The sequence below is a fragment of the Hyla sarda genome, unplaced genomic scaffold (assembly GCF_029499605.1).
Source record: "Hyla sarda isolate aHylSar1 unplaced genomic scaffold, aHylSar1.hap1 scaffold_329, whole genome shotgun sequence".
NCBI lineage: Eukaryota > Metazoa > Chordata > Amphibia > Anura > Hylidae > Hyla > Hyla sarda.
The window spans coordinates 75,216-100,000 of NW_026610032.1; the positions used below are offsets into that span (position 1 = coordinate 75,216).

Genomic DNA, 24,785 nt, shown 5'->3' on the forward strand with positions numbered 1-24,785 from the left:
GGTGAGATTGGTGACATCCTCTGGGAACGTAGTGTTGGTGAGATTGGTGACGACCTTTGTGGATGTAGTGTTGATGAGATTGGTGACATCCTCTAGGGACGTAGTGTTGGTGAGATTGGTGACATCCTCTGGGGACGTAGTGTTGGTGAGATTGGTGACGACCTCTGGGGATGTAGTGTTGGTGAGATTGGTGACATCCTCTGGGAACGTAGTGTTGGTGAGATTGGTGACATCCTCTAGGGACGTAGTATTGGTGACGACCTCTGGGGATGTAGTGTTGGTGAGATTGGTGACATCCTCTGGGAACGTAGTGTTGGTGAGATTGGTGACATCCTCTAGGGACGTAGTGTTGGTGAGATTGGTGACATCCTCTAGGGACGTAGTGTTGGTGAGATTGGTGACATCCTCTGGGGACGTAGTGTTGGTGAGATTGGTGACATCCTCTGGGGACGTAGTGTTGGTGAGATTGGTGACGACCTCTGGGGATGTAGTGTTGGTGAGATTGGTGACGACCTCTGGGGATGTAGTGTTGGTGAGATTGGTGACATCCTCTGGGGACGTAGTGTTGGTGAGATTGGTGACGACCTCTGGGGACATAGTGTTGGTGAGATTGGTGATGACCTCTGGTCATGTGACGTTAGTGATTTAAGCTCCCATGGTCACTATGGTACCCAGTGTAATGGGGGGGCCGGGACACGTCTGTCCGCCATCACCCCTGACCCGTCTGAGAAGGTCTCCTCTTGTGTTGACTTGTTTCCCGTCTGTCCGGACAGGTGGCTGCGGCTCCAGACATCACTACATGAACATCACCAGACCCTGCAGTGGGCGCTAGAGGCAGCGTCTCTGTGGCATCAATCAGACACCATCCTGAGGACCCTGGAGGAGAAGGTGAGGGGCCGGTACAGTCTACCTCCATTATGTCAGGCCTGCAGGGTAGACATACAGAATACATGTATAGGGGAGGGTGCGCTGTGTATTGGGGGATTGTGTAGGGTCTATGAGGAAGGTTTATAGGGGGGGTGTAGGGTGTATGGGGGAGGGTGTAGGAGGAGGGTTTATGGGGGAGGGTGTATGAGGAGGGTGTAGTGTGTATGGGGAGGGTGTATGAGGAGGGTGTAGGGTGTATGGGGAGGGTGTATGGGGGAGAGTGTAGGATGTATGAAGAGGGTGCATGAGGAGGGTGTATGGGGGAGGGTGTAGGGTTATTAGGGGGGTGTATAAATAGGGTGTAAGGTGTATGAGGAGGGGGTAGGGTGTATGGGGAGGGTGGAGGGTGTATGAAGAGGGTGTATGGGGGAGGGTGTGGGGTGTATGGGGGAGGGTGTGGGGTGTATGGGGGAGGGTGTGGGGTGTATGAGGAGGGTGTAGGGTGTATGAGGAGGATGTAGGGTGTATGAGGAGGATGTATGGGGGAGGGTGTAGGGTGTATGGAGGAGGGTGTAGGGTGTATGAGGAGGATGTAGGGTGTATGAGGAGGGTGTATGGGGAGGGTGTAGGGTGTATGGGGAGGGTGTAGGGTGTATGGGGAGGGTGTAGGGTGTATGAGGAGGATGTATTAAGAGGGTGTTTCGGGGAGGCTGTGGGGTGTATGAGGAGGGTGTAGGGTGTATGAAGGTGTAGGGTATATGAGGAGGATGTAGGATGGGGGAGGGTGTATGGAGGAGGGTGTAGGGTATATGAGGAGGGTGTGAGGTGTATGAGGAGGGTGTAGGGTGTATGAGGAGGGTGTATGGAGGTGTAGGGTATATGAGGAGGATGGAGGGTGTAGGGTATATGAGGAGGGTTTAGGGTATATGAGGAGGGTGGAGGGTGTATGGGGAGGGTGGAGGGTGTATGGGAGGGTGGAGGGTGTATGAGGAGGATGTATGAGGAGGGTGTAGGGTGTATGGAGGAGGGTGGAGGGTGTATGGGAGGGTGGAGGGTGTATGAGGAGGATGTATGAGGAGGGTGTAGGGTGTATGGAGGAGGGTGTAGGGTGTATGGAGGAGGGTGTAGGGTGTATGAGGAGGGTGTAGGGTATATGAGGAGGGTGTAGGGTGTATGAGTAGGGTGTATGAGTAGGGTGTAGGGTGTCTGGGGAGGGTGTAGGGTGTCTGGGGAGGGTGTAGGGTGTATGATGAGGTTGGTAGGGTGTATGATGAGGTTGGTAGGGTGTATGAGGAGGGTGTATGAGGAGGGTGTATGAGGAGGGTGGTAGGGTGTATGAGGAGGGTGTAGGGTGTATGAGGAGGTTGGTAGGGAGTCTGGGGAGGGTGTAGGGTGTATGATGACGTTGGTAGGGTGTATGAGGAGGGTGTATGAGGAGGGTGTATGAGGAGGTTGGTAGGGTGTATGAGGAGGTTGGTAGGGTGTATGATGAGGTTGGTAGGGTGTATGAGGAGGGTGTATGAGGAGGGTGTATGAAGAGGGTGTATGATGAGGTTGGTAGGGTGTATGATGAGGTTGGTAGGGTGTATGAGGAGGTTGGTAGGGTGTATGAGGAGAATGTAGGGTGTATGAGGAGGGTGTATGAGGAGGGTGTATGAGGAGGTTGGTAGGGTGTATGAGGAGGGTGTAGGGTGTATGAGGAGGGTGTAGGGTGTATGAGGAGGGTGTATGAAGAGGGTGTATGAGGGTGTAGGGTGTATGATGAGGTTGGTAGGGTGTATGAGGAGGGTGTATGAGGAGGTTGGTAGGGTGTATGAGGAGGTTGGTAGGGTGTATGAGGAGGGTGTATGAGGAGGGTGTATGAGGGTGTAGGGTGTATGAGGAGGTTGGTAGGGTGTATGAGGAGGGTGTATGAGGAGGTTGGTAGGGTGTATGAGGAGGGTGTATGAGGGTGTAGGGTGTATGAGGAGGTTGGTAGGGTGTATGAGGAGGGTGTATGAGGTTGGTAGGGTATATGAGGAGGTTGGTAGGGTGTATGAGGAGGGTGTATGAGGAGGTTGTAGGGTGTATGAGGAGGGTGTATGAGGAGGTTGGGAGGGTGTATGAGGAGGGTGTATGAGGAGGTTGTAGGGTGTATGAGGAGGGTGTATGAGGAGGTTGGGAGGGTGTATGAGGAGGGTGTATGAGGAGGTTGTAGGGTGTATGAGGAGGGTGTATGAGGAGGGTGTATGAGGAGGTTGGTAGGGTGTATGAGGAGGTTGGGAGGGTGTATGAGGAGGGTGTATGAGGAGGGTGTATGAGGAGGGTGTATGAGGAGGGTGTATACAATGCTGCATATTGATGGTGTGGGGGTCACTCTCCTCCCCTCTAGAGCCGCAGTGCGGTGGCGCTGAGCAGAGATGGCGGTCATACAGATCAGGATCTCAGGGACATCGGCAGACAGATCATGGTAAGTGGACACTGTCGCCCCCTCTGGGTGGTTGGGGAATTACATGTCATTGTCTTCTCGCTCGCCTGCAGATGTTGGATGTCACCATCTCCCAAGTGTCCAGACTCCATCCTCTGCTGTCATCCAGAGCGCTGCACAAGTACCAGCAGATGAAGGAGCGATGGGCCCGACTCCAGCACACACTCAGGTACCACGTCTGCCCCGCAGCTTCCCATCATGCACTTCACTCTGCTACTATGCATTGTTACAGATGGAGTGGTTTCTACACTTAGTGAGTGCAGCTCTGGAGGATAAGACATGATGTAACAGCAGAATAGTGAGTGTAGCTCTGGAGGATAAGACATGATGTAACAGCAGAATAGTGAGTGCAGCTCTGGAGGATAAGACATGATGTAACAGCAGAATAGTGAGTGCAGCCCTGGAGGATAAGACATGATGTAACAGCAGAATAGTGAGTGCAGCTCTGGAGGATAAGACATGATGTAACAGCAGAATAGTGAGTGCAGCTCTGGAGGATAAGACATGATGTAACAGCAGAATAGTGAGTGCAGCCCTGGAGGATAAGACATGATGTAACAGCAGAATAGTGAGTGCAGCTCTGGAGGATAAGACATGATGTAACAGCAGAATAGTGAGTGCAGCTCTGGAGCATAAGACATGATGTAACATCAGAATAGTGAGTGCAGCTCTGGAGGATAAGACATGATGTAACAGCAGAATAGGGAGTGCAGCTCTGCAGGATAAGACATGATGTAACAGCAGAATAGTGAGTGCAGCTCTGCAGGATAAGACATAATGTAACAGCAGAATTGTGAGTGCAGCTCTGGAGCATAAGACATGATGTAACAGCAGAATAGTGAGTGCAGCTCTGGAGGATAAGACATGATGTAACAGCAGAATAGTGAGTGCAGCTCTGGAGGATAAGACATAATGTAACAGCAGAATAGTGAGTGCAGCTCTGGAGGATAAGACATGATGTAACAGCAGAATAGTGAGTGCAGCTCTGGAGGATAAGACATGATGTACAGCAGAATAGTGAGTGCAGCTCTGGAGGATAAGACAGGATGTAACAGCAGAATAGTGAGTGCAGCTCTGGAGGATAAGACCTGATGTAACAGCAGAATAGTGAGTGCAGCTCTGGAGGATAAGACATGATGTAACAGCAGAATAGTGAGTGCAGCTCTGGAGGATAAGACATGATTCGGTTCGCCGGCTGTGTGCAGAGTTCTGTTAAAGCGTTACAATGTATCAGTGCAGTGCTGCCCTGTGTATCTCTCTACATTCTCTACTCTGATGCACTGTAACAAACCCTCAGCTGTTAGAGCAGGCCTCCTGCAGGACGGTGCGCTGGATATGCGGGGGGCCTGCGCTGACGGTTCCCACGGTTTCTATAATCCAATCCTGATAATTCTGTCATCTCCCAGAACGGCCCCGTCCAGAAGAGAAGAGGGCGACCCTGTGACCCCGCAGCAGAGCAGCGTGGGAAACCAAGAGCAGAGCCTCCTGGGATGTGTGGTCCCTGTGTGTCAGGTCAGCGCCGGGCGGGTCCCCCCTCCTCTATTAACTCTTTCCCTTCTATAGCGCAATTGTTTAATATTTTCAGATCGAGAAGACGAATATTGGGAAATCCACCGCACTGAGCGCGCTCTCTCCACAGCGACAAACAGAGGTCAGAGGTCGCCATCAAAGCCAGACCACGAGGTGCAGGGAGTATATATATCAATATATATATATATAACCGGAGCCATATATATCAATCTATACTGGTCTCCCCTTTATATCAGGTCAGCGACCTCCGAGCCAGGAGCCAATCACAGTCCTCAAAAAGGTCACCAGCCGCCCAGACCACCCCAGACCCCCGAGGTGAGAACCACAACCTATAACCCCGGAGCCTATAGATATCATACACCTCCTCCCCGGAGCCTATAGATATCATACACCTCCTCCCCGGAGCCTATAGATATCATACACCTCCTCCCCGGAGCCTATAGATATCATACACCTCCTCCCCGGAGCCTATAGATATCATACACCTCCTCCCCGGAGCCTATAGATATCATCAGTCACCTCCTCCCCGGAGCCTATAGATATCATCAGTCACCTCCTCCCCGGAGCCTATAGATATCATACACCTCCTCCCCGGAGCCTATAGATATCAGACGCCTCCTCCCCGGAGCCTATAGATATCATACACCTCCTCCCCGGAGCCTATAGATATCATCAGTCACCTCCTCCCCGGAGCCTATAGATATCAGACACCTCCTCCCCGGAGCCTATAGATATCAGACACCTCCTCCCCGGAGCCTATAGATATCAGTCACCTCCTCCCCGGAGCCTATAGATATCAGTCACCTCCTCCCCGGAGCCTATAGATATCAGGCACCTCCTCCCCGGAGCCTATAGATATCATACACCTCCTCCCCGGAGCCTATAGATATCAGGCACCTCCTCCCCGGAGCCTATAGATATCAGACGCCTCCTCCCCGGAGCCTATAGATATCAGACACCTCCTCCCCAGAGCCTATAGATATCAGACACCTCCTCCCCGGAGCCTATAGATATCAGACACCTCCTTCCCGGAGCCTATAGATATCAGACGCCTCCTCCCCGGAGCCTATAGATATCAGTCACCTCCTCCCCGGAGCCTATAGATATCAGACACCTCCTCCCCGGAGCCTATAGATATCAGACGCCTCCTCCCCGGAGCCTATAGATATCAGACGCCTCCTCCCCGGAGCCTATAGATATCAGACGCCTCCTCCCCGGAGCCTATAGATATCAGACACCTCCTCCCCGGAGCCTATAGATATCAGACACCTCCTCCCCGGAGCCTATAGATACCCGGATCCCTACACATCTGTCCATATTGCCCCCAGGTCAGACATCTTCTTCAGGAGCTCGGCTCTGCCTGTCAGTGGCTGCAGGGTGTGGAGCGGCTGTTATCAGAGCCGGCCGCCATGAGGAGCCCCGAACTGATCCGTAAGGACCTGAAACATGTATCACTGCTGGAGCGCGAGGTGAGGGCGCGAGGGGCAGCGCTGCACGGTCTGCGAGGAAACGTCCGGAAACTAAAAACAGCGGTGACTGAGGAGGTAAAGGAGAAGGTCCAGGAGGTGGAGGAGAGGTGAGCAATATATAACAAAGTACAATATATAAGAAAACCCATAACAAAAAGGGCAATATATATATATATAACAAAACACATAACAGAAAGGGCAATATATATACAACAAAACTCATAACAGAAAGTACAATATATATATATAATAAAACACATAACAAAAAGGGCAATATATATATATAACAAAACCCATAACAAAAAGGGCAATATATATATAACAAAACACATAACAGAAAGGACAATATATATACAACAAAACTCATAACAAAAAGTACAATATATATATATATAATAAAACACATAACAAAAAGGGCAATATATATATATATAACAAAACACATAACAGAAAGGACAATATATATATATAATAAAACACATAACAAAAAGTACAATATATATATATAATAAAACACATAACAAAGGGCAATATATATATATAACAAAACACATAACAGAAAGGACAATATATATATATAATAAAACACATAACAAAGGGCAATATATATATATAACAAAACACATAACAGAAAGGACAATATATATATATAATAAAACACATAACAAAAAGTACAATATATATATATAATAAAACACATAACAAAAAGTACAATATATATATATAATAAAACACATAACAGAAAGGACAATATATATATAACAAAAGGCAACTCAGTCACCAGTGCCAAAAACATAATCCTAAAAAGTACAAATAATTATTATTCTTTACATCAGTACAACCATACAGCACCCAAATAATACCACCACCATACAGTGCACAAATACAACCCCCATACTGTACCCAAATAATACCACCACCATACAGTGCACAAATACAACCCCCCATACTGTACCCAAATAATACCACCACCATACAGTGCACAAATACAACCCCCATACTGTACCCAAATAATACCACCACCATACAGTGCACAAATACAACCCCCCATACTGTACCCAAATAATACCACCACCATACAGTGCACAAATACAACCCCCATACTGTACCCAAATAATACCACCACCATACAGTGCACAAATACAACCCCCATACTGTACCCAAATAATACCACCACCATACAGTGCACAAATACAACCCCCATACTGTACCCAAATAATACCACCACCATACAGTGCACAAATACAACCCCCATACTGTACCCAAATAATACCACCACCATACAGTGCACAAATACAACCCCAATACTGTACCCAAATAATACCACCACCATACAGTGCACAAATACAACCCCCATACTGTACCCAAATAATACCACCATCATACAGTGCACAAATACAACCCCCATACTGTACCCAAATAATACCACCACCGTACAGTGCACAAATACAACCCCCATACTGTACCCAAATAATCCCACCACCATACAGTGCACAAAAACAACCTCCCATACTGTACCCAAATAATACCACCACCATACAGTGCACAAATACAACCCCCCCATACTGTACCCAAATAATACCACCACCATACAGAGCACAAATACAACCCCCATACTGTACCCAAATAATACCACCACCATACAGAGCACAAATACAACCCCCATACTGTACCCAAATAATACCACCACCATACAGTGCACAAATACAACCCCCATACTGTACCCAAATAATACCACCACCATACAGTGCACAAATACAACCCCCATACTGTACCCAAATAATACCACCACCATACAGTGCACAAATACAACCCCCATACTGTACCCAAATAATACCACCACCATACAGAGCACAAATACAACCCCCATACTGTACCCAAATAATACCACCACCATACAGAGCACAAATACAACCCCCATACTGTACCCAAATAATACCACCACCATACAGTGCACAAATACAACCCCAATACTGTACCCAGATAATCCCATCATACAGTGCACAAATACAACCCCCATACTGTACCCAAATAATACCACCATACAGTGCACAAATACAACCCCCATACTGTACCCAGATAATACCACCATCATACAGTGCACAAATACAACCCCCTTACTGTACCCAAATAATACCACCACCATACAGTGCACAAATACAACCCCCATACTGTACCCAAATAATCCCACCACCATACAGTGCACAAATACAACCCCCATACTGTACCCAAATAATACCACCACCATACAGTGCACAAAAACAACCTCCCATACTGTACCCAAATAATACCACCACCATACAGTGCACAAAAACAACCTCCCATACTGTACCCAAATAATACCACCACCATACAGAGCACAAATACAACCCCCATACTGTACCCAAATAATACCACCACCATACAGAGCACAAATACAACCCCCCATACTGTACCCAAATAATACCACCACCATACAGTGCACAAATACAACCCACATACTGTACCCAAATAATACCATCATACAGTGCACAAATACAACCCCAATACTGTACCCAGATAATACCACCATCATACAGTGCACAAATACAACCCCCATACTGTACCCAAATAATACCACCATACAGTGCACAAATACAACCCCCATACTGTACCCAAATAATACCATCATACAGTGCACAAATACAACCCCCATACTGTACCCAAATAATACCACCATCATACAGTGCACAAATACAACCCCCATACTGTACCCAAATAATACCACCATACAGTGCACAAATACAACCCCCATACTGTACCCAGATAATACCACCATCATACAGTGCACAAATACAACCCCCTTACTGTACCCAAATAATACCACCACCATACAGTGCACAAATACAACCCCCATACTGTACCCAAATAATACCACCACCATACAGTGCACAAATACAACCACCCCCATACTGTACCCAAATAATACCACCACCATACAGTGCACAAATACAACCCCCCCATACTGTACCCAAATAATACCACCACCATACAGTGCACAAATACAACCCCCATACTGTACCCAAATAATACCACCACCATACAGTGCACAAATACAACCCCCCCATACTGTACCCAAATAATACCACCACCATACAGAGCACAAATACAACCCCCATACTGTACCCAAATAATACCACCACCATACAGAGCACAAATACAACCCCCATACTGTACCCAAATAATACCACCACACAGTGCACAAATACAACCCCCATACTGTACCCAGATAATACCACCACCATACAGTGCACAAATACAACCCCCCCATACTGTACCCTAATAATACCACCATCATACAGTGCACAAATACAACCCCCCATACTATACCCAAATAATACCACCATACAGTGCACAAATACAACCCCCATACTGTACCCAAATAATACCACCATACAGTGCACAAATACAACGCCCATACTGTACCCAAATAATACCACCACCATACAGTGCACAAATACAACCCCCATACTGTACCCAAATAATACCACCACCATACAGAGCACAAATACAACCCCCATACTGTACCCAAATAATACCACCATACAGTGCACAAATACAACCCCCATACTGTACCCAAATAATACCACCACCATACAGTGCACAAATACAACCCCCATACTGTACCCAGATAATACCACCACCATACAGTGCACAAATACAACCCCATACTGTACCCAGATAATACCACCACCATACAGTGCACAAATACAACCCCATACTGTACCCAGATAATACCACCACCATACAGTGCACAAATACAACCCCCATACTGTACCCTAATAATACCACCACCATACAGTGCACAAATACAACCCCCATACTGTACCCAAATAATACCACCACCATACAGTGCACAAATACAACCCCCATACTGTACCCTAATAATACCACCATCATACAGTGCACAAATACAACCCCCCATACTGTACCCAAATAATACCACCATACAGTGCACAAATACAACCCCCATACTGTACCCAAATAATACCACCATCATACAGTGCACAAATACAACCCCCCATACTGTACCCAAATAATACCACCATACAGAGCACAAATACAACCCCCATACTGTACCCAAATAATACCACCACCATACAGAGCACAAATACAACCCCCATACTGTACCCAAATAATACCACCACCATACAGAGCACAAATACAACCCCCATACTGTACCCAAATAATACCACCATACAGTGCACAAATACAACCCCCATACTGTACCCAAATAATACCACCACCATACAGTGCACAAATACAACCCACATACTGTACCCAAATAATACCATCATACAGTGCACAAATACAACCCCCATACTGTACCCAAATAATACCACCATACAGTGCACAAATACAACCCCCATACTGTACCCAGATAATACCACCATCATACAGTGCACAAATACAACCCCCATACTGTACCCAAATAATACCACCATACAGTGCACAAATACAACCCCCATACTGTACCCTAATAATACCACCACCATACAGTGCACAAATACAACCCCCATACTGTACCCAAATAATACCACCACCATACAGTGCACAAATACAACCCCCCCATACTGTACCCAAATAATACCACCACCATACAGAGCACAAATACAACCCCCATACTGTACCCAAATAATACCACCACCATACAGTGCACAAATACAACCCCCCATACTGTACCCAAATAATACCACCACCATACAGTGCACAAATACAACCCCCATACTGTACCCTAATAATACCACCATCATACAGTGCACAAATACAACCCCCATACTGTACCCAAATAATACCACCATACAGTGCACAAATACAACCCCCATACTGTACCCAGATAATACCACCATCATACAGTGCACAAATACAACCCCCATACTGTACCCAAATAATACCACCATACAGTGCACAAATACAACCCCCATACTGTACCCTAATAATACCACCACCATACAGTGCACAAATACAACCCCCATACTGTACCCAAATAATACCACCACCATACAGTGCACAAAAACAACCTCCCATACTGTACCCAAATAATACCACCACCATACAGTGCACAAAAACAACCTCCCATACTGTACCCAAATAATACCACCACCATACAGAGCACAAATACAACCCCCATACTGTACCCAAATAATACCACCACCATACAGCACCCAAATAATACCACCATCATACAGTGCACAAATACAACCCCCTTACTGTACCCAAATAATACCACCACCATACAGTGCACAAATACAACCCCCATACTGTACCCAAATAATCCCACCACCATACAGTGCACAAATACAACCCCCATACTGTACCCAAATAATACCACCACCATACAGTGCACAAATACAACCCCCCATACTGTACCCTAATAATACCACCACCATACAGTGCACAAATACAACCCCCATACTGTACCCAAATAATACCACCACCATACAGTGCACAAAAACAACCTCCCATACTGTACCCAAATAATACCACCACCATACAGAGCACAAATACAACCCCCATACTGTACCCAAATAATACCACCACCATACAGTGCACAAATACAACCCACATACTGTACCCAAATAATACCATCATACAGTGCACAAATACAACCCCAATACTGTACCCAGATAATCCCATCATACAGTGCACAAATACAACCCCCATACTGTACCCAAATAATACCACCATACAGTGCACAAATACAACCCCCATACTGTACCCAGATAATACCACCATCATACAGTGCACAAATACAACCCCCATACTGTACCCAAATAATACCACCACCATACAGAGCACAAATACAACCCCCATACTGTACCCAAATAATACCACCACCATACAGTGCACAAATACAACCCCCCCATACTGTACCCAAATAATACCACCACCATACAGTGCACAAATACAACCCCCATACTGTACCCAAATAATACCACCACCATACAGAGCACAAATACAACCCCCATACTGTACCCAAATAATACCACCACCATACAGTGCACAAATACAACCCCCCCATACTGTACCCAAATAATACCACCACCATACAGAGCACAAATACAACCCCCATACTGTACCCAAATAATACCACCACCATACAGAGCACAAATACAACCCCCATACTGTACCCAAATAATACCACCACACAGTGCACAAATACAACCCCCATACTGTACCCAGATAATACCACCACCATACAGTGCACAAATACAACCCCCATACTGTACCCTAATAATACCACCACCATACAGTGCACAAATACAACCCCCATACTGTACCCAAATAATACCACCACCATACAGTGCACAAATACAACCCCCATACTGTACCCAAATAATACCACCATACAGTGCACAAATACAACCCCCATACTGTACCCAGATAATACCACCACCATACAGTGCACAAATACAACCCACATACTGTACCCTAATAATACCACCATCATACAGTGCACAAATACAACCCCCCATACTATACCCAAATAATACCACCATACAGAGCACAAATACAACCCCCATACTGTACCCAAATAATACCACCATACAGTGCACAAATACAACCCCCATACTGTACCCAAATAATACCACCACCATACAGTGCACAAATACAACCCCCATACTGTACCCAAATAATACCACCACCATACAGAGCACAAATACAACCCCCATACTGTACCCAAATAATACCACCATACAGTGCACAAATACAACCCCCATACTGTACCCAAATAATACCACCACCATACAGTGCACAAATACAACCCCCATACTGTACCCAGATAATACCACCACCATACAGTGCACAAATACAACCCCCATACTGTACCCAGATAATACCACCACCATACAGTGCACAAATACAACCCCCATACTGTACCCTAATAATACCACCACCATACAGTGCACAAATACAACCCCCATACTGTACCCAAATAATACCACCACCATACAGTGCACAAATACACCCCCCATACTGTACCCTAATAATACCACCATCATACAGTGCACAAATACAACCCCCCATACTGTACCCAAATAATACCACCATACAGTGCACAAATACAACCCCCATACTGTACCCAGATAATACCACCACCATACAGTGCACAAATACAACCCCCATACTGTACCCAAATAATACCACCGCCATACAGTGCACAAATACAACCCCCATACTGTACCCAAATAATCCCACCACCATACAGTGCACAAATACAACCCCCATACTGTACCCAAATAATACCACCGCCATACAGTGCACAAATACAACCCCCATACTGTACCCAAATAATACCACCGCCATACAGTGCACAAATACAACCCCCATACTGTACCCAGATAATCCCATCATACAGTTATTACGTTGCAGCGGTCGGGTTTCGTTGTACAGAACATTTCTCTCGCTCAGGTTCCAGACGCTCCAGGACGCTTTCCCGCGCCGGGTCTCCGATCTGAGGGACACTCTGGTTCTGTCCGAATTCATGAAGGTCGTACAAATGGAGGAAGAGCGGAAGAAGAAGGAAACGGTGAGCGCCCGAAACATGGGGGGGGGGGTGACCCAGAAAATGCAAGTGGGTGATAACTAACATGGCTGCACACAGCTTTCTTAGGGTCCTGAGTGACTAATTCAGTGACACGTCCTGTGTGCACCCCCATTGTGCACGTGTTGTGACGGCTTTTCTATTACCTCATATTCAGATGACTGCGCCAGATGCCGTCCGCGGTGACCCCAACGCCCCGTCCACCCACCGGACAGAGACCTTCACCCCATTGGAGGAGCTGCAGGAGGCCGTGGAGATGCTGAATGAGGCCGCCGCAGAGCGAGAACGAGCGCTGAGCGCTACCAGGGAGACCGCGGAGCTAGAGGGCAAGGTGAGGGGCGATGTGTGCCGGGGTCAGGGGTCACCCAGGGGAGCATGGTGAGGGGCGATGTGTGCAGGGGTCACCCAGGGGAGCATGGTGAGGGGCGATGTGTGCAGGGGTCACCCAGGGGAGCATGGTGAGGGGCGATGTGTGGCGGGGTCAGGGGTCACCCAGGGGAGCATGGTGAGGGGCGATGTGTGCAGGGGTCACCCAGGGGAGCATGGTGAGGGGCGATGTGTGCCGGGGTCAGGGGTCACCCAGGGGAGCATGGTGAGGGGCGATGTGTGCCGGGGTCAGGGGTCACCCAGGGGAGCATGGTGAGGGAAATGTGTGCCGGGGTCAGGGGTCACCCAGGGGAGCATGGTGAGGGAAATGTGTGCCGGGGTCAGGGGTCACCCAGGGGAGCATGGTGAGGGGCGATGTGTGCCGGGGTCAGGGGTCACCCAGGGGAGCATGGTGAGGGGCGATGTGTGCCGGGGTCAGGGGTCACCCAGGGGAGCATGGTGAGGGGCGATGTGTGGCGGGGTCAGGGGTCACCCAGGGGAGCATGGTGAGGGGCGATGTGTGCCGGGGTCAGGGGTCACCCAGGGGAGCATGGTGAGGGAAATGTGTGCAGGGGTCAGGGGTCACCCAGGGGAGCATGGTGAGGGGCGATGTGTGCAGGGGTCAGGGGTCACCCAGGGGAGCATGGTGAGGGGCGATGTGTGCCGGGGTCAGGGGTCACCCAGGGGGGAGTCAGCAATGAAAACCGCATCTGCTCACCCGGAGGCCTCTGTCTTCTCAGGTCTCCACTCTGGGCCACATGATGGCGGCCGCCCGCGCCAAACTACAAGATGTCCGCTCCTGTGCGGAGGCCGCGGAGAAGGAGTTTGTGACTGTGAAGAAAGAAACGGAGTTGAGAGATCTGAGGGGAACGTTCACCCTACAGGAAGAGGTGGAGGTGAGACCCCCGGACCACCACATGGACCAACATGGCTGACAGGGGGCGGGGGGGGATCAGTGTTATATACAGGGGGCGGGGGGTCAGTGTTATATACAGGGGGCCGGGGGTGACCTCTGTTATATAAAGGAAGCCGGGGGGGGTGACCTCTGTTATATAAAGGAGGCCGGGGGGGGGGGGGTGACCTCTGTTATATACAGGAGGCCGGGGGTGACCTCTGTTATATACAGGAGGCCGGGGGGGGGGGGGGTGACCTCTGTTATATACAGGAGGAGGGGGGGGGTGACCTCTGTTATATACAGGAGGCCGGGGGGGGGGGGGGGTGACCTCTGTTATATACAGGAGGCCGGGGGGGGGGGGGTGACCTCTGTTATATACAGGAGGCCGGGGGGGGTGACCTCTGTTATATACAGGAGGAGGGGGGGGGTGACCTCTGTTATATACAGGAGGCCGGGGGGGGGGGGTGACCTCTGTTATATACAGGAGGACGGGGGGGGGGGGGTGACCTCTGTTATATACAGGAGGCCGGGGGTGACCTCTGTTATATACAGGAGGCCGGGGGGGGGGGGGGTGACCTCTGTTATATACAGGAGGAGGGGGGGGTGACCTCTGTTATATACAGGAGGCCGGGGGGGGGGGGGGGTGACCTCTGTTATATACAGGAGGCCGGGGGGGGGGGGTGACCTCTGTTATATACAGGAGGCCGGGGGGGGTGACCTCTGTTATATACAGGAGGAGGGGGGGGGGTGACCTCTGTTATATACAGGAGGCCGGGGGGGGGGGTGACCTCTGTTATATACAGGAGGACGGGGGGGGGGGGGTGACCTCTGTTATATACAGGAGGACGGGGGGAGGAGTGACCTCTGTTATATACAGGAGGCCGGGGGGGGGGGAGTGACCTCTGTTATATACAGGAGGCCGGGGGGGGGGGGGGGGAGTGACCTCTGTTATATACAGGAGGTCGGGGGGGGGGGGGGGTGACCTCTGTTATATACAGGAGGCCGGGGGTGACCTCTGTTATATACAGGAGGCCGGGGGGTGACCTCTGTTATATACAGGAGGCCGGGGGTGACCTCTGTTATATACAGGAGGCCGGGGGTGACCTCTGTTATATACAGGAGGCCGGGGGTGACCTCTGTTATATACAGGAGGCCGGGGGTGACCTCTGTTATATACAGGAGGCCGGGGGTGACCTCTGTTATATACAGGAGGCCGGGGGTGACCTCTGTTATATACAGGAGGCCGGGGGTGACCTCTGTTATATACAGGAGGCCGGGGGGGGGGGGGGGGGGTTGACCTGTTATATACAGGAGGCCGGGGTTGACCTCTGTTATATACAGGAGGCCGGGGGTGACCTCTGTTAGATACAGGAGGCCGGGGGTGACCTCTGTTATATACAGGAGGCCGGGGGTGACCTCTGTTATATACAGGAGGCCGGGGGGGGGGGGGGGTTGACCTGTTATATACAGGAGGCCGGGGGTGACCTCTGTTATATACAGGAGGCCGGGGGTGACCTGTTATCTCCCCTATAGTCAGACATATCTGCGGTGATCGGGCCGGAGGTTCGGAGGCTGCAGGACCTTCACCCGTTCCGGTCGGTCGGGGGTCTGGAGGCCGCGCTCAGGACGTGGACAGATCTACAGGAGCTCGTGAGCGAGAATCAGGCGCAAATACAGAGGACGGAACGGCTCCGGGAATTCTTCCTGCGCTACCTGAAGATGATGTCAGTGTCATTGTATACGTCTAATCCTAATCTCTATATAATACGTATATAATCTCTATATAATCTCTATATAATCTCTATATAATCCCTATATAATATCTATAATCTCTATATAATATGTATATAATCTCTGTATAATCTCCTCCTGTATTCTATATAATCTCTATATAATCTCCTCCTGTATTCTGTATAATCTCCTTCTGTATAATCTCTATAATCTCCTCCTGTATTCTGTATAATCTCCTCCTGTATTCTGTATAATCTCCTCCTGTATTCTGTATAATCTCCTCCTGTATTCTGTATAATCTCCTCCTGTATTCTATATAATCTCTGTATAATCTCCTCCTGTATTCTGTATACTCTCTATATAATCTCCTCCTGTATTATGTATAATCTCTATATAATCTCCTCCTGTATTCTATATAATCTCCTCCTGTATTCTATATAATCTCGTATATAATCTCTGTATAATCCCTATATAATATGTATATAATCTCTGTATAATCTCCTCCTGTATTCTATATAATCTCTATATAATCTCCTCCTGTATTCTATATAATCTCCTCCTGTATTCTGTATTATCCCTATATTATATGTATATAATCTCTGTATAATCCCAATATAATCTCCTATATAATCTCTATATAATATGTATATAATCTCTATATAATATGTATATAATCTCTGTATAATCCCTATATAATATGTATATAATCTCTGTATAATATGTATATAATCTCTGTATAATCTCTATATAATATCTGTATAATCTCCTCCTGTATTCTGTATAATCTCTATATAATCTCCTCCTGTATTCTATATAATCTCCTCCTGTATTCTGTATAATCTCTATATAATCTCCTTCTGTATAATCTCTATAATCTCCTCCTGTATTCTGTATAATCTCCTCCTGTATTCTATACAATCTCCTCCTGTATTCTGTATAATCTCTATATAATCTCCTCCTGTATTCTGTATAATCTCTATATAATCTCCTCCTGTATTCTATACAATCTCCTCCTTTATTCTGTATAATCTCTATATAATCTCCTCCTGTATTCTATATAATCTCCTCCTGTATTCTGTATAATATCTATATAATCTCCTCCTGTATTCTATATAATCTCTATATAATCTCCTCCTGTATTCTGTATAATCTCTATATAATCTCTGTATAAACTCCTCCTGTATTCTATATAATCTCCTCCTGTATTCTGTATAATCTCTGTATAATCTCCTCCTGTATTCTGTATACTCTCTATATAATCTCCTCCTGTATTCTGTATAATCTCTGTATAATCTCCTCCTGTATTCTGTATAATCTCTATATAATCTCCTCCTGTATTCTGTATAATCTCTATATAATCTCCTCCTGTATTCTGTATATTCTCTGTATAATCTCCTTCTGTATATTCTCTGTATAATCTCCTCCTATATTCTATATAATATATATATATATAATCTCCTCCTGTATTCTATATAATCTCTGTATAATCTCCTCCGGTATTCTGTATAATCTCCTCCTGTATTCTGTATAATCTCTATATAATCTCCTCCTGTATTCTGTATAATCTCTATATAATCTCTGTATAAACTCCTCCTGTATTCTATATAATCTCCTCCTGTATTCTGTATAATCTCTGTATAATCTCCTCCTGTATTCTGTATACTCTCTATATAATCTCCTCCTGTATTCTGTATAATCTCTGTATAATCTCCTCCTGTATTCTGTATAATCTCTATATAATCTCCTCCTGTATTCTGTATAATCTCTATATAATCTCCTCCTGTATTCTGTATATTCTCTGTATAATCTCCTTCTGTATATTCTCTGTATAATCTCCTCCTATATTCTATATAATATATATATATATAATCTCCTCCTGTATTCTATATAATCTCTGTATAATCTCCTCCGGTATTCTGTATAATCTCCTCCTGTATTCTGTATAATCTCTATATAATCTCCTCCTGTATTCTGTATAATCTCTATATAATCTCCTCCTGTATTCTGTATAATCTCCTCCGGTATTCTGTATAATCTCTATATAATCTCCTCCGGTATTCTATATAATCTCTATATAATCTCTTCCGGTATTCTATATAATCTCTATATAATCTCCTCCTGTATTCTGTATAATCTCTATATAATCTCCTCCTGTATTCTGTATAATCTCTATATATTTCTGTATAATCTCCTGCCTGATCTTTGTATAATCTCTATATATTTCTGTATAATCTCTGTATTCTCTGCGCAGATCATGGACGGAGGTCACCAGAGGTCAGATCGTGTCGGAGAGCCCCCGGAGCCGTTTCAGCTCTGCACAGAGGGAGGAGCTAGAGAGGAGGATGGAGGGGAGGCTGAAGGAGTTTGAGGCCTTGGCTGGGATTGGCTGGAGGCTGATTGGAGAGGATCACACGCTGGCCCGGATGGTGAGAGTGATTGTCCCTGTCATGGCGGCTCCGCTCCTTATATTCATCCTATTGATGGTCTCCATGGTGACCCCACAGATCCAGGAGCGGCTGGAGGAGGTTCAGGGGCTGCTCAGCTGGTTACTCATGAGGTGGAAAGACCAGAAACACAAAAGGATTATGGGAAACCAGACGCCAAAGATGAAGACGAGCGAAGATGATGACAACATGAAGGAACTAAAGGTCTGTAGAACAATCTCAATCTCTGTAATCTCCGGGAGTAATATAATATAACACTATATAATCTGGAGTGATATAATATAACACTATAATCTGCTGGAGTGATATAACACAACACTATATAATCTGGAGTGATATAATATAACACTATAATCTCCTGGAGTTATATAATATAACACTATAATCACCTGGAGTGATATAATATAACACTATAATCTGCTGGAGTGATATAACACAACACTATATAATCTGGAGTGATATAATATAGCACTATAATCTCCTGGAGTGATATAATATAACACTATAATTACCTGGAGTGATATAATATAACCCTATAATTACCTGGAGTGATATAATATAACACTATAATCTCCTGGAGTGATATAATATAACACTATAATCTGCTGGAGTGATATAACACAACACTATATAATCTGGAGTGATATAATATAATACTATAATCTCCTGGAGTGATATAATATAACACTATAATTACCTGGAGTGATATAATATAACCCTATAATTACCTGGAGTGATATAATATAACACTATAATCTCCTGGAGTGATATAATATAACACTATAATCTCCTGGAGTGATATAATATAACACTATAATTACCTGGAGTGATATAATATAACCCTATAATTACCTGGAGTGATATAATATAACTCTATATAATCACCTAGAGTGATATAATATAACTCTATATAATCACCTGGAGTGAAATAATATAACACTATATAATCTGGAGTGATATAATATAACACTATAATCACCTGGAGTGTATATAATATAACTCTATAATTACCTGGAGTGATGTAATATAATACTATAATCTCCTGGAGTGATATAATATAACACTATATAATCTGGAGTGATATAATATAATACTATAATCTCCTGGAGTGATATAACACAACACTATATAATCTGGAGTGATATAATATAACACTATAATTACCTGGAGTGATATAATATAACCTTATAATCACCTGGAGTGATATAATATAACCCTATAATTACCTGGATTGATATAATATAACTCTATATAATCACCTAGAGTGATATAATATAACTCTATATAATCACCTGGAGTGAAATAATATAACACTATATAATCTGGAGTGATATAATATAACACTATAATCACCTGGAGTGTATATAATATAACTCTATAATTACCTGGAGTGATGTAATATAATACTATAATCTCCTGGAGTGATATAATATAACACTATAATTACCTGGAGTGATATAATATAACCCTATAATTACCTGGAGTGATATAATATAACTCTATATAATCACCTAGAGTGATATAATATAACTCTATATAATCACCTGGAGTGAAATAATATAACACTATATAATCTGGAGTGATATAATATAACTCTATAATCTCCTGGAGTGATATAATATAACACTATATAATCTGGAGTGATATAATATAATACTATAATCTCCTGGAGTGATATAACACAACACTATATAATCTGGAGTGATATAATATAACACTATAATTACCTGGAGTGATATAATATAACCCTATAATTACCTGGAGTGATATAATATAACTCTATATAATCACCTAGAGTGATATAATATAACTCTATATAATCACCTGGAGTGAAATAATATAACACTATATAATCTGGAGTGATATAATATAACACTATAATCACCTGGAGTGATATAATATAACTCTATAATTACCTGGAGTGATGTAATATAATACTATAATCTCCTGGAGTGATATAATATAACACTATATAATCTGGAGTGATATAATATAATACTATAATCTCCTGGAGTGATATAACACAACACTATAATTACCTGGAGTGATATAATATAACACTATAATTACCTGGAGTGATATAATATAACCCTATAATCACCTGGAGTGATATAATATAACCCTATAATTACCTGGAGTGATATAATATAACCCTATAATTACCTGGAGTGATATAATATAACACTATATAATCTTCTGGAGTGATATAATATAACACTATATAATCTCCTGGAGTGATATAATATAACCCTATAATTACCTGGAGTGATATAATATAACTCTATATAATCTGGAGTGATATAATATAACACTATATAATCTTCTGGAGTGATATAATATAACACTATATAATCTCCTGGAGTGATATAATATAACCCTATAATTACCTGGAGTGATATAATATAACTCTATATAATCTGGAGTGATATAATATAACACTATATAATCTCCTGGAGTGATATAATATAACCCTATAATTACCTGGAGTGATATAATATAACTCTATATAATCTGGAGTGATATAATATAACTCTATATAATCTGGAGTGATATAATATAACTCTATATAATCTGGAGTGATATAATTTAACACTATATAATCTCCTGGAGTGATATAATATAACCCTATAATCACCTGGAGTGATATAATATAACCCTATAATCACCTGGAGTGATATAATATAACTCTATATAATCTCCTGGAGTGATATATTATTTCACTCCAGGAGATTATAGAGTTATATTATAACACTATGTAATCACCTGGAGTGATATAATATAACTCTATAATCTCCTGGAGTTAAATAATATAACTATATAATCTCCTGGAGTGATATAATATAACTCTATAATTACCTGGAGTGATATAATATAACTCTATATAATCACCTGGAGTGAAATAATATAACACTATATAATCTGGAGTGATATAATATAACACTATAATCACCTGGAGTGATATAATATAATACTATAATCTCCTGGAGTGATATAATATAACACTATATAATCTGGAGTGATATAATATAATACTATAATCTCCTGGAGTGATATAATATAATACTATAATCTCCTGGAGTGATATAATATAACACTATATAATCTGGAGTGATACAATATAATACTATAATCTCCTGGAGTGATATAATATAATACTATAATCTCCTGGAGTGATATAATATAACACTATATAATCTGGAGTGATATAATATAACACTATAATCACCTGGAGTGATATAATATAATACTATAATCTCCTGGAGTGATATAATATAACACTATATAATCTGGAGTGATATAATATAATACTATAATCTCCTGGAGTGATATAATATAACACTATATAATCTGGAGTGATATAATATAATACTATAATCTCCTGGAGTGATATAATATAACACTATATAATCTGGAGTGATATAATATAATACTATAATCTCCTGGAGTGATATAATATAACACTATATAATCTGGAGTGATATAATATAATACTATAATCTCCTGGAGTGATATAATATAACACTATATAATCTGGAGTGATATAATATAACTCTATAATCTCCTGGAGTGATATAATATAACACTATATAATCTGGAGTGATATAATATAATACTATAATCTCCTGGAGTGATATAATATAACACTATATAATCTGGAGTGATATAATATAACTCTATAATCTCCTGGAGTGATATAATATAACACTATATAATCTGGAGTGATATAATATAATACTATAATCTCCTGGAGTGATATAATATAACTCTATAATCTCCTGGAGTGATATAATATAACACTATATAATCTGGAGTGATATAATATAACACTATATAATCTGGAGTGATATAACACAACACTATATAATCTCCTGGAGTGATATAATATAACACTATATAATCTCCTGGAGTGATATAATATAACACTATAATCTCCTGGAGTGATATAATATAATACTATAATCTCCTGGAGTGATATAATATAACACTATATAATCTGGAGTGATATAATATAACACTATATAATCTGGAGTGATATAACACAACACTATATAATCTCCTGGAGTGATATAATATAACACTATATAATCTCCTGGAGTGATATAATATAACACTATATAATCTCCTGGAGTGATATAATATAACACTATATAATCTGGAGTGATATAATATAACTCTATAATCTCCTGGAGTGATATAATATAACCCTATAATTACCTGGAGTGATATAATATAACACTATAATCTCCTGGAGTGATATAATATAACACTATATAATCTCCTGGAGTGATATAATATAACACTATAATTACCTGGAGTGATATAATATAACACTATATAATCTCCTGGAGTGATATAATATAACACTATATAATCTCCTGGAGTGATATAATATAACACTATAATCTCCTGGAGTGATATAATATAACTCTATAATCTCCTGGAGTGATATAACCTTTTACTATAATTCGTCCTCTCTGTAGATCGCCCTCGGCTCCGCAGCCTTAGAGTTTGAGTGTCCGGATGATGAGGATGTGATCCCTCCCCCGGCCCCCAGGGGCCCCACTCTGCGCAAATACAGGAGGAGGGCCCTCAGTCCTATACTGTTCCAGCCTCTGCCCTGCAGGCCCACAGTGGGCATTGACGTGGAGGAGGGACGACACCAGGACGGTCCCAGGAAGTGCGCCAAGGGGCCCTTATGGTTGGAGCCCAAGAATTTACCCAGAGAATCCGTGAGCCCCGAACCCCAGGAAGAAGCCATGATGGTGAGAAGACGTGGGGCCCCCACATATAGAGGGCAGTCAGGGGGTACAGGCGGGGCCCCCCCACATATAGAGGGCAGTCAGGGGGTACAGGCGGGGGCCCCCCCACATATAGAGGGCAGTCAGGGGGTACAGGCGGGGCCCCCCCACATATAGAGGGCAGTCAGGGGGTACAGGCGGGGGCCCCCCCACATAGAGGGCAGTCAGGGGGTACAGGCGGGGTCTCTCCTTGCCATACCGGTCCCGATGTCCTCCCCCCCTCATATAATCCTTTGTCTCTTCCGTCTGCTCAGCCGCACTCCCCCCACAAGTCCTTCTGGAGGCGCTGTCAGGGGGTTCTAGAGGGAACATATAGGAGCTTAAAGAGAAAGAAACGCATTTCGCTTCCAGTTGTGGACGAGGTATCGACCAATCAGAGTGCAGCATGTGACGGCTTGTGTGGTGTGCGGCAACTAATATACTAATACTCCATATAACATGTCCTATACCCCAGACAGACAGGATGTACCAGCAGAATAGTGAGTGCAGATCTGGAGGATAAGACATGATGTAACAGCAGAATAGTGAGTGCAGCTCTGGAGGATAAGACATGATGTAACAGCAGAATAGTGAGTGCAGCTCTGGAGGATAAGACATCCTGTGTGTGTGCGGCTCGTGTGTGTCTCCTGTGTGTGTGTGTGTGTGTGGCCCCT

The 24,785-nt window shown here is 44.1% G+C and overlaps 1 protein-coding gene across 4 annotated transcripts in view; it reads left to right on the top strand.

Moving 5' to 3' along the window:
- Positions 1–24,785, top strand: part of LOC130330008 (spectrin beta chain, non-erythrocytic 5-like) — a 119,783-nt gene that overhangs the window by 73,617 nt on the left and 21,381 nt on the right. For all 4 annotated transcript variants that reach the window (XR_008873448.1, XR_008873449.1, XM_056553561.1 and 1 more), the window contains exons 8-21: positions 774–888; positions 3,239–3,316; positions 3,388–3,503; positions 4,741–4,846; positions 4,920–5,017; positions 5,101–5,179; positions 6,193–6,440; positions 13,765–13,882; positions 14,055–14,228; positions 15,004–15,159; positions 16,692–16,882; positions 19,141–19,315; positions 19,394–19,537; positions 23,815–24,096. Coding sequence is in view for 2 of the 4 variants with exons in the window: in XM_056553561.1 (XP_056409536.1) it covers positions 774–888; positions 3,239–3,316; positions 3,388–3,503; positions 4,741–4,846; positions 4,920–5,017; positions 5,101–5,179; positions 6,193–6,440; positions 13,765–13,882; positions 14,055–14,228; positions 15,004–15,159; positions 16,692–16,882; positions 19,141–19,315; positions 19,394–19,537; positions 23,815–24,096 (2,080 nt within the window). In the remaining 2 variants the exon portion in view is untranslated. The remainder of the gene's footprint in view (positions 1–773; positions 889–3,238; positions 3,317–3,387; positions 3,504–4,740; positions 4,847–4,919; positions 5,018–5,100; positions 5,180–6,192; positions 6,441–13,764; positions 13,883–14,054; positions 14,229–15,003; positions 15,160–16,691; positions 16,883–19,140; positions 19,316–19,393; positions 19,538–23,814; positions 24,097–24,785) is intronic.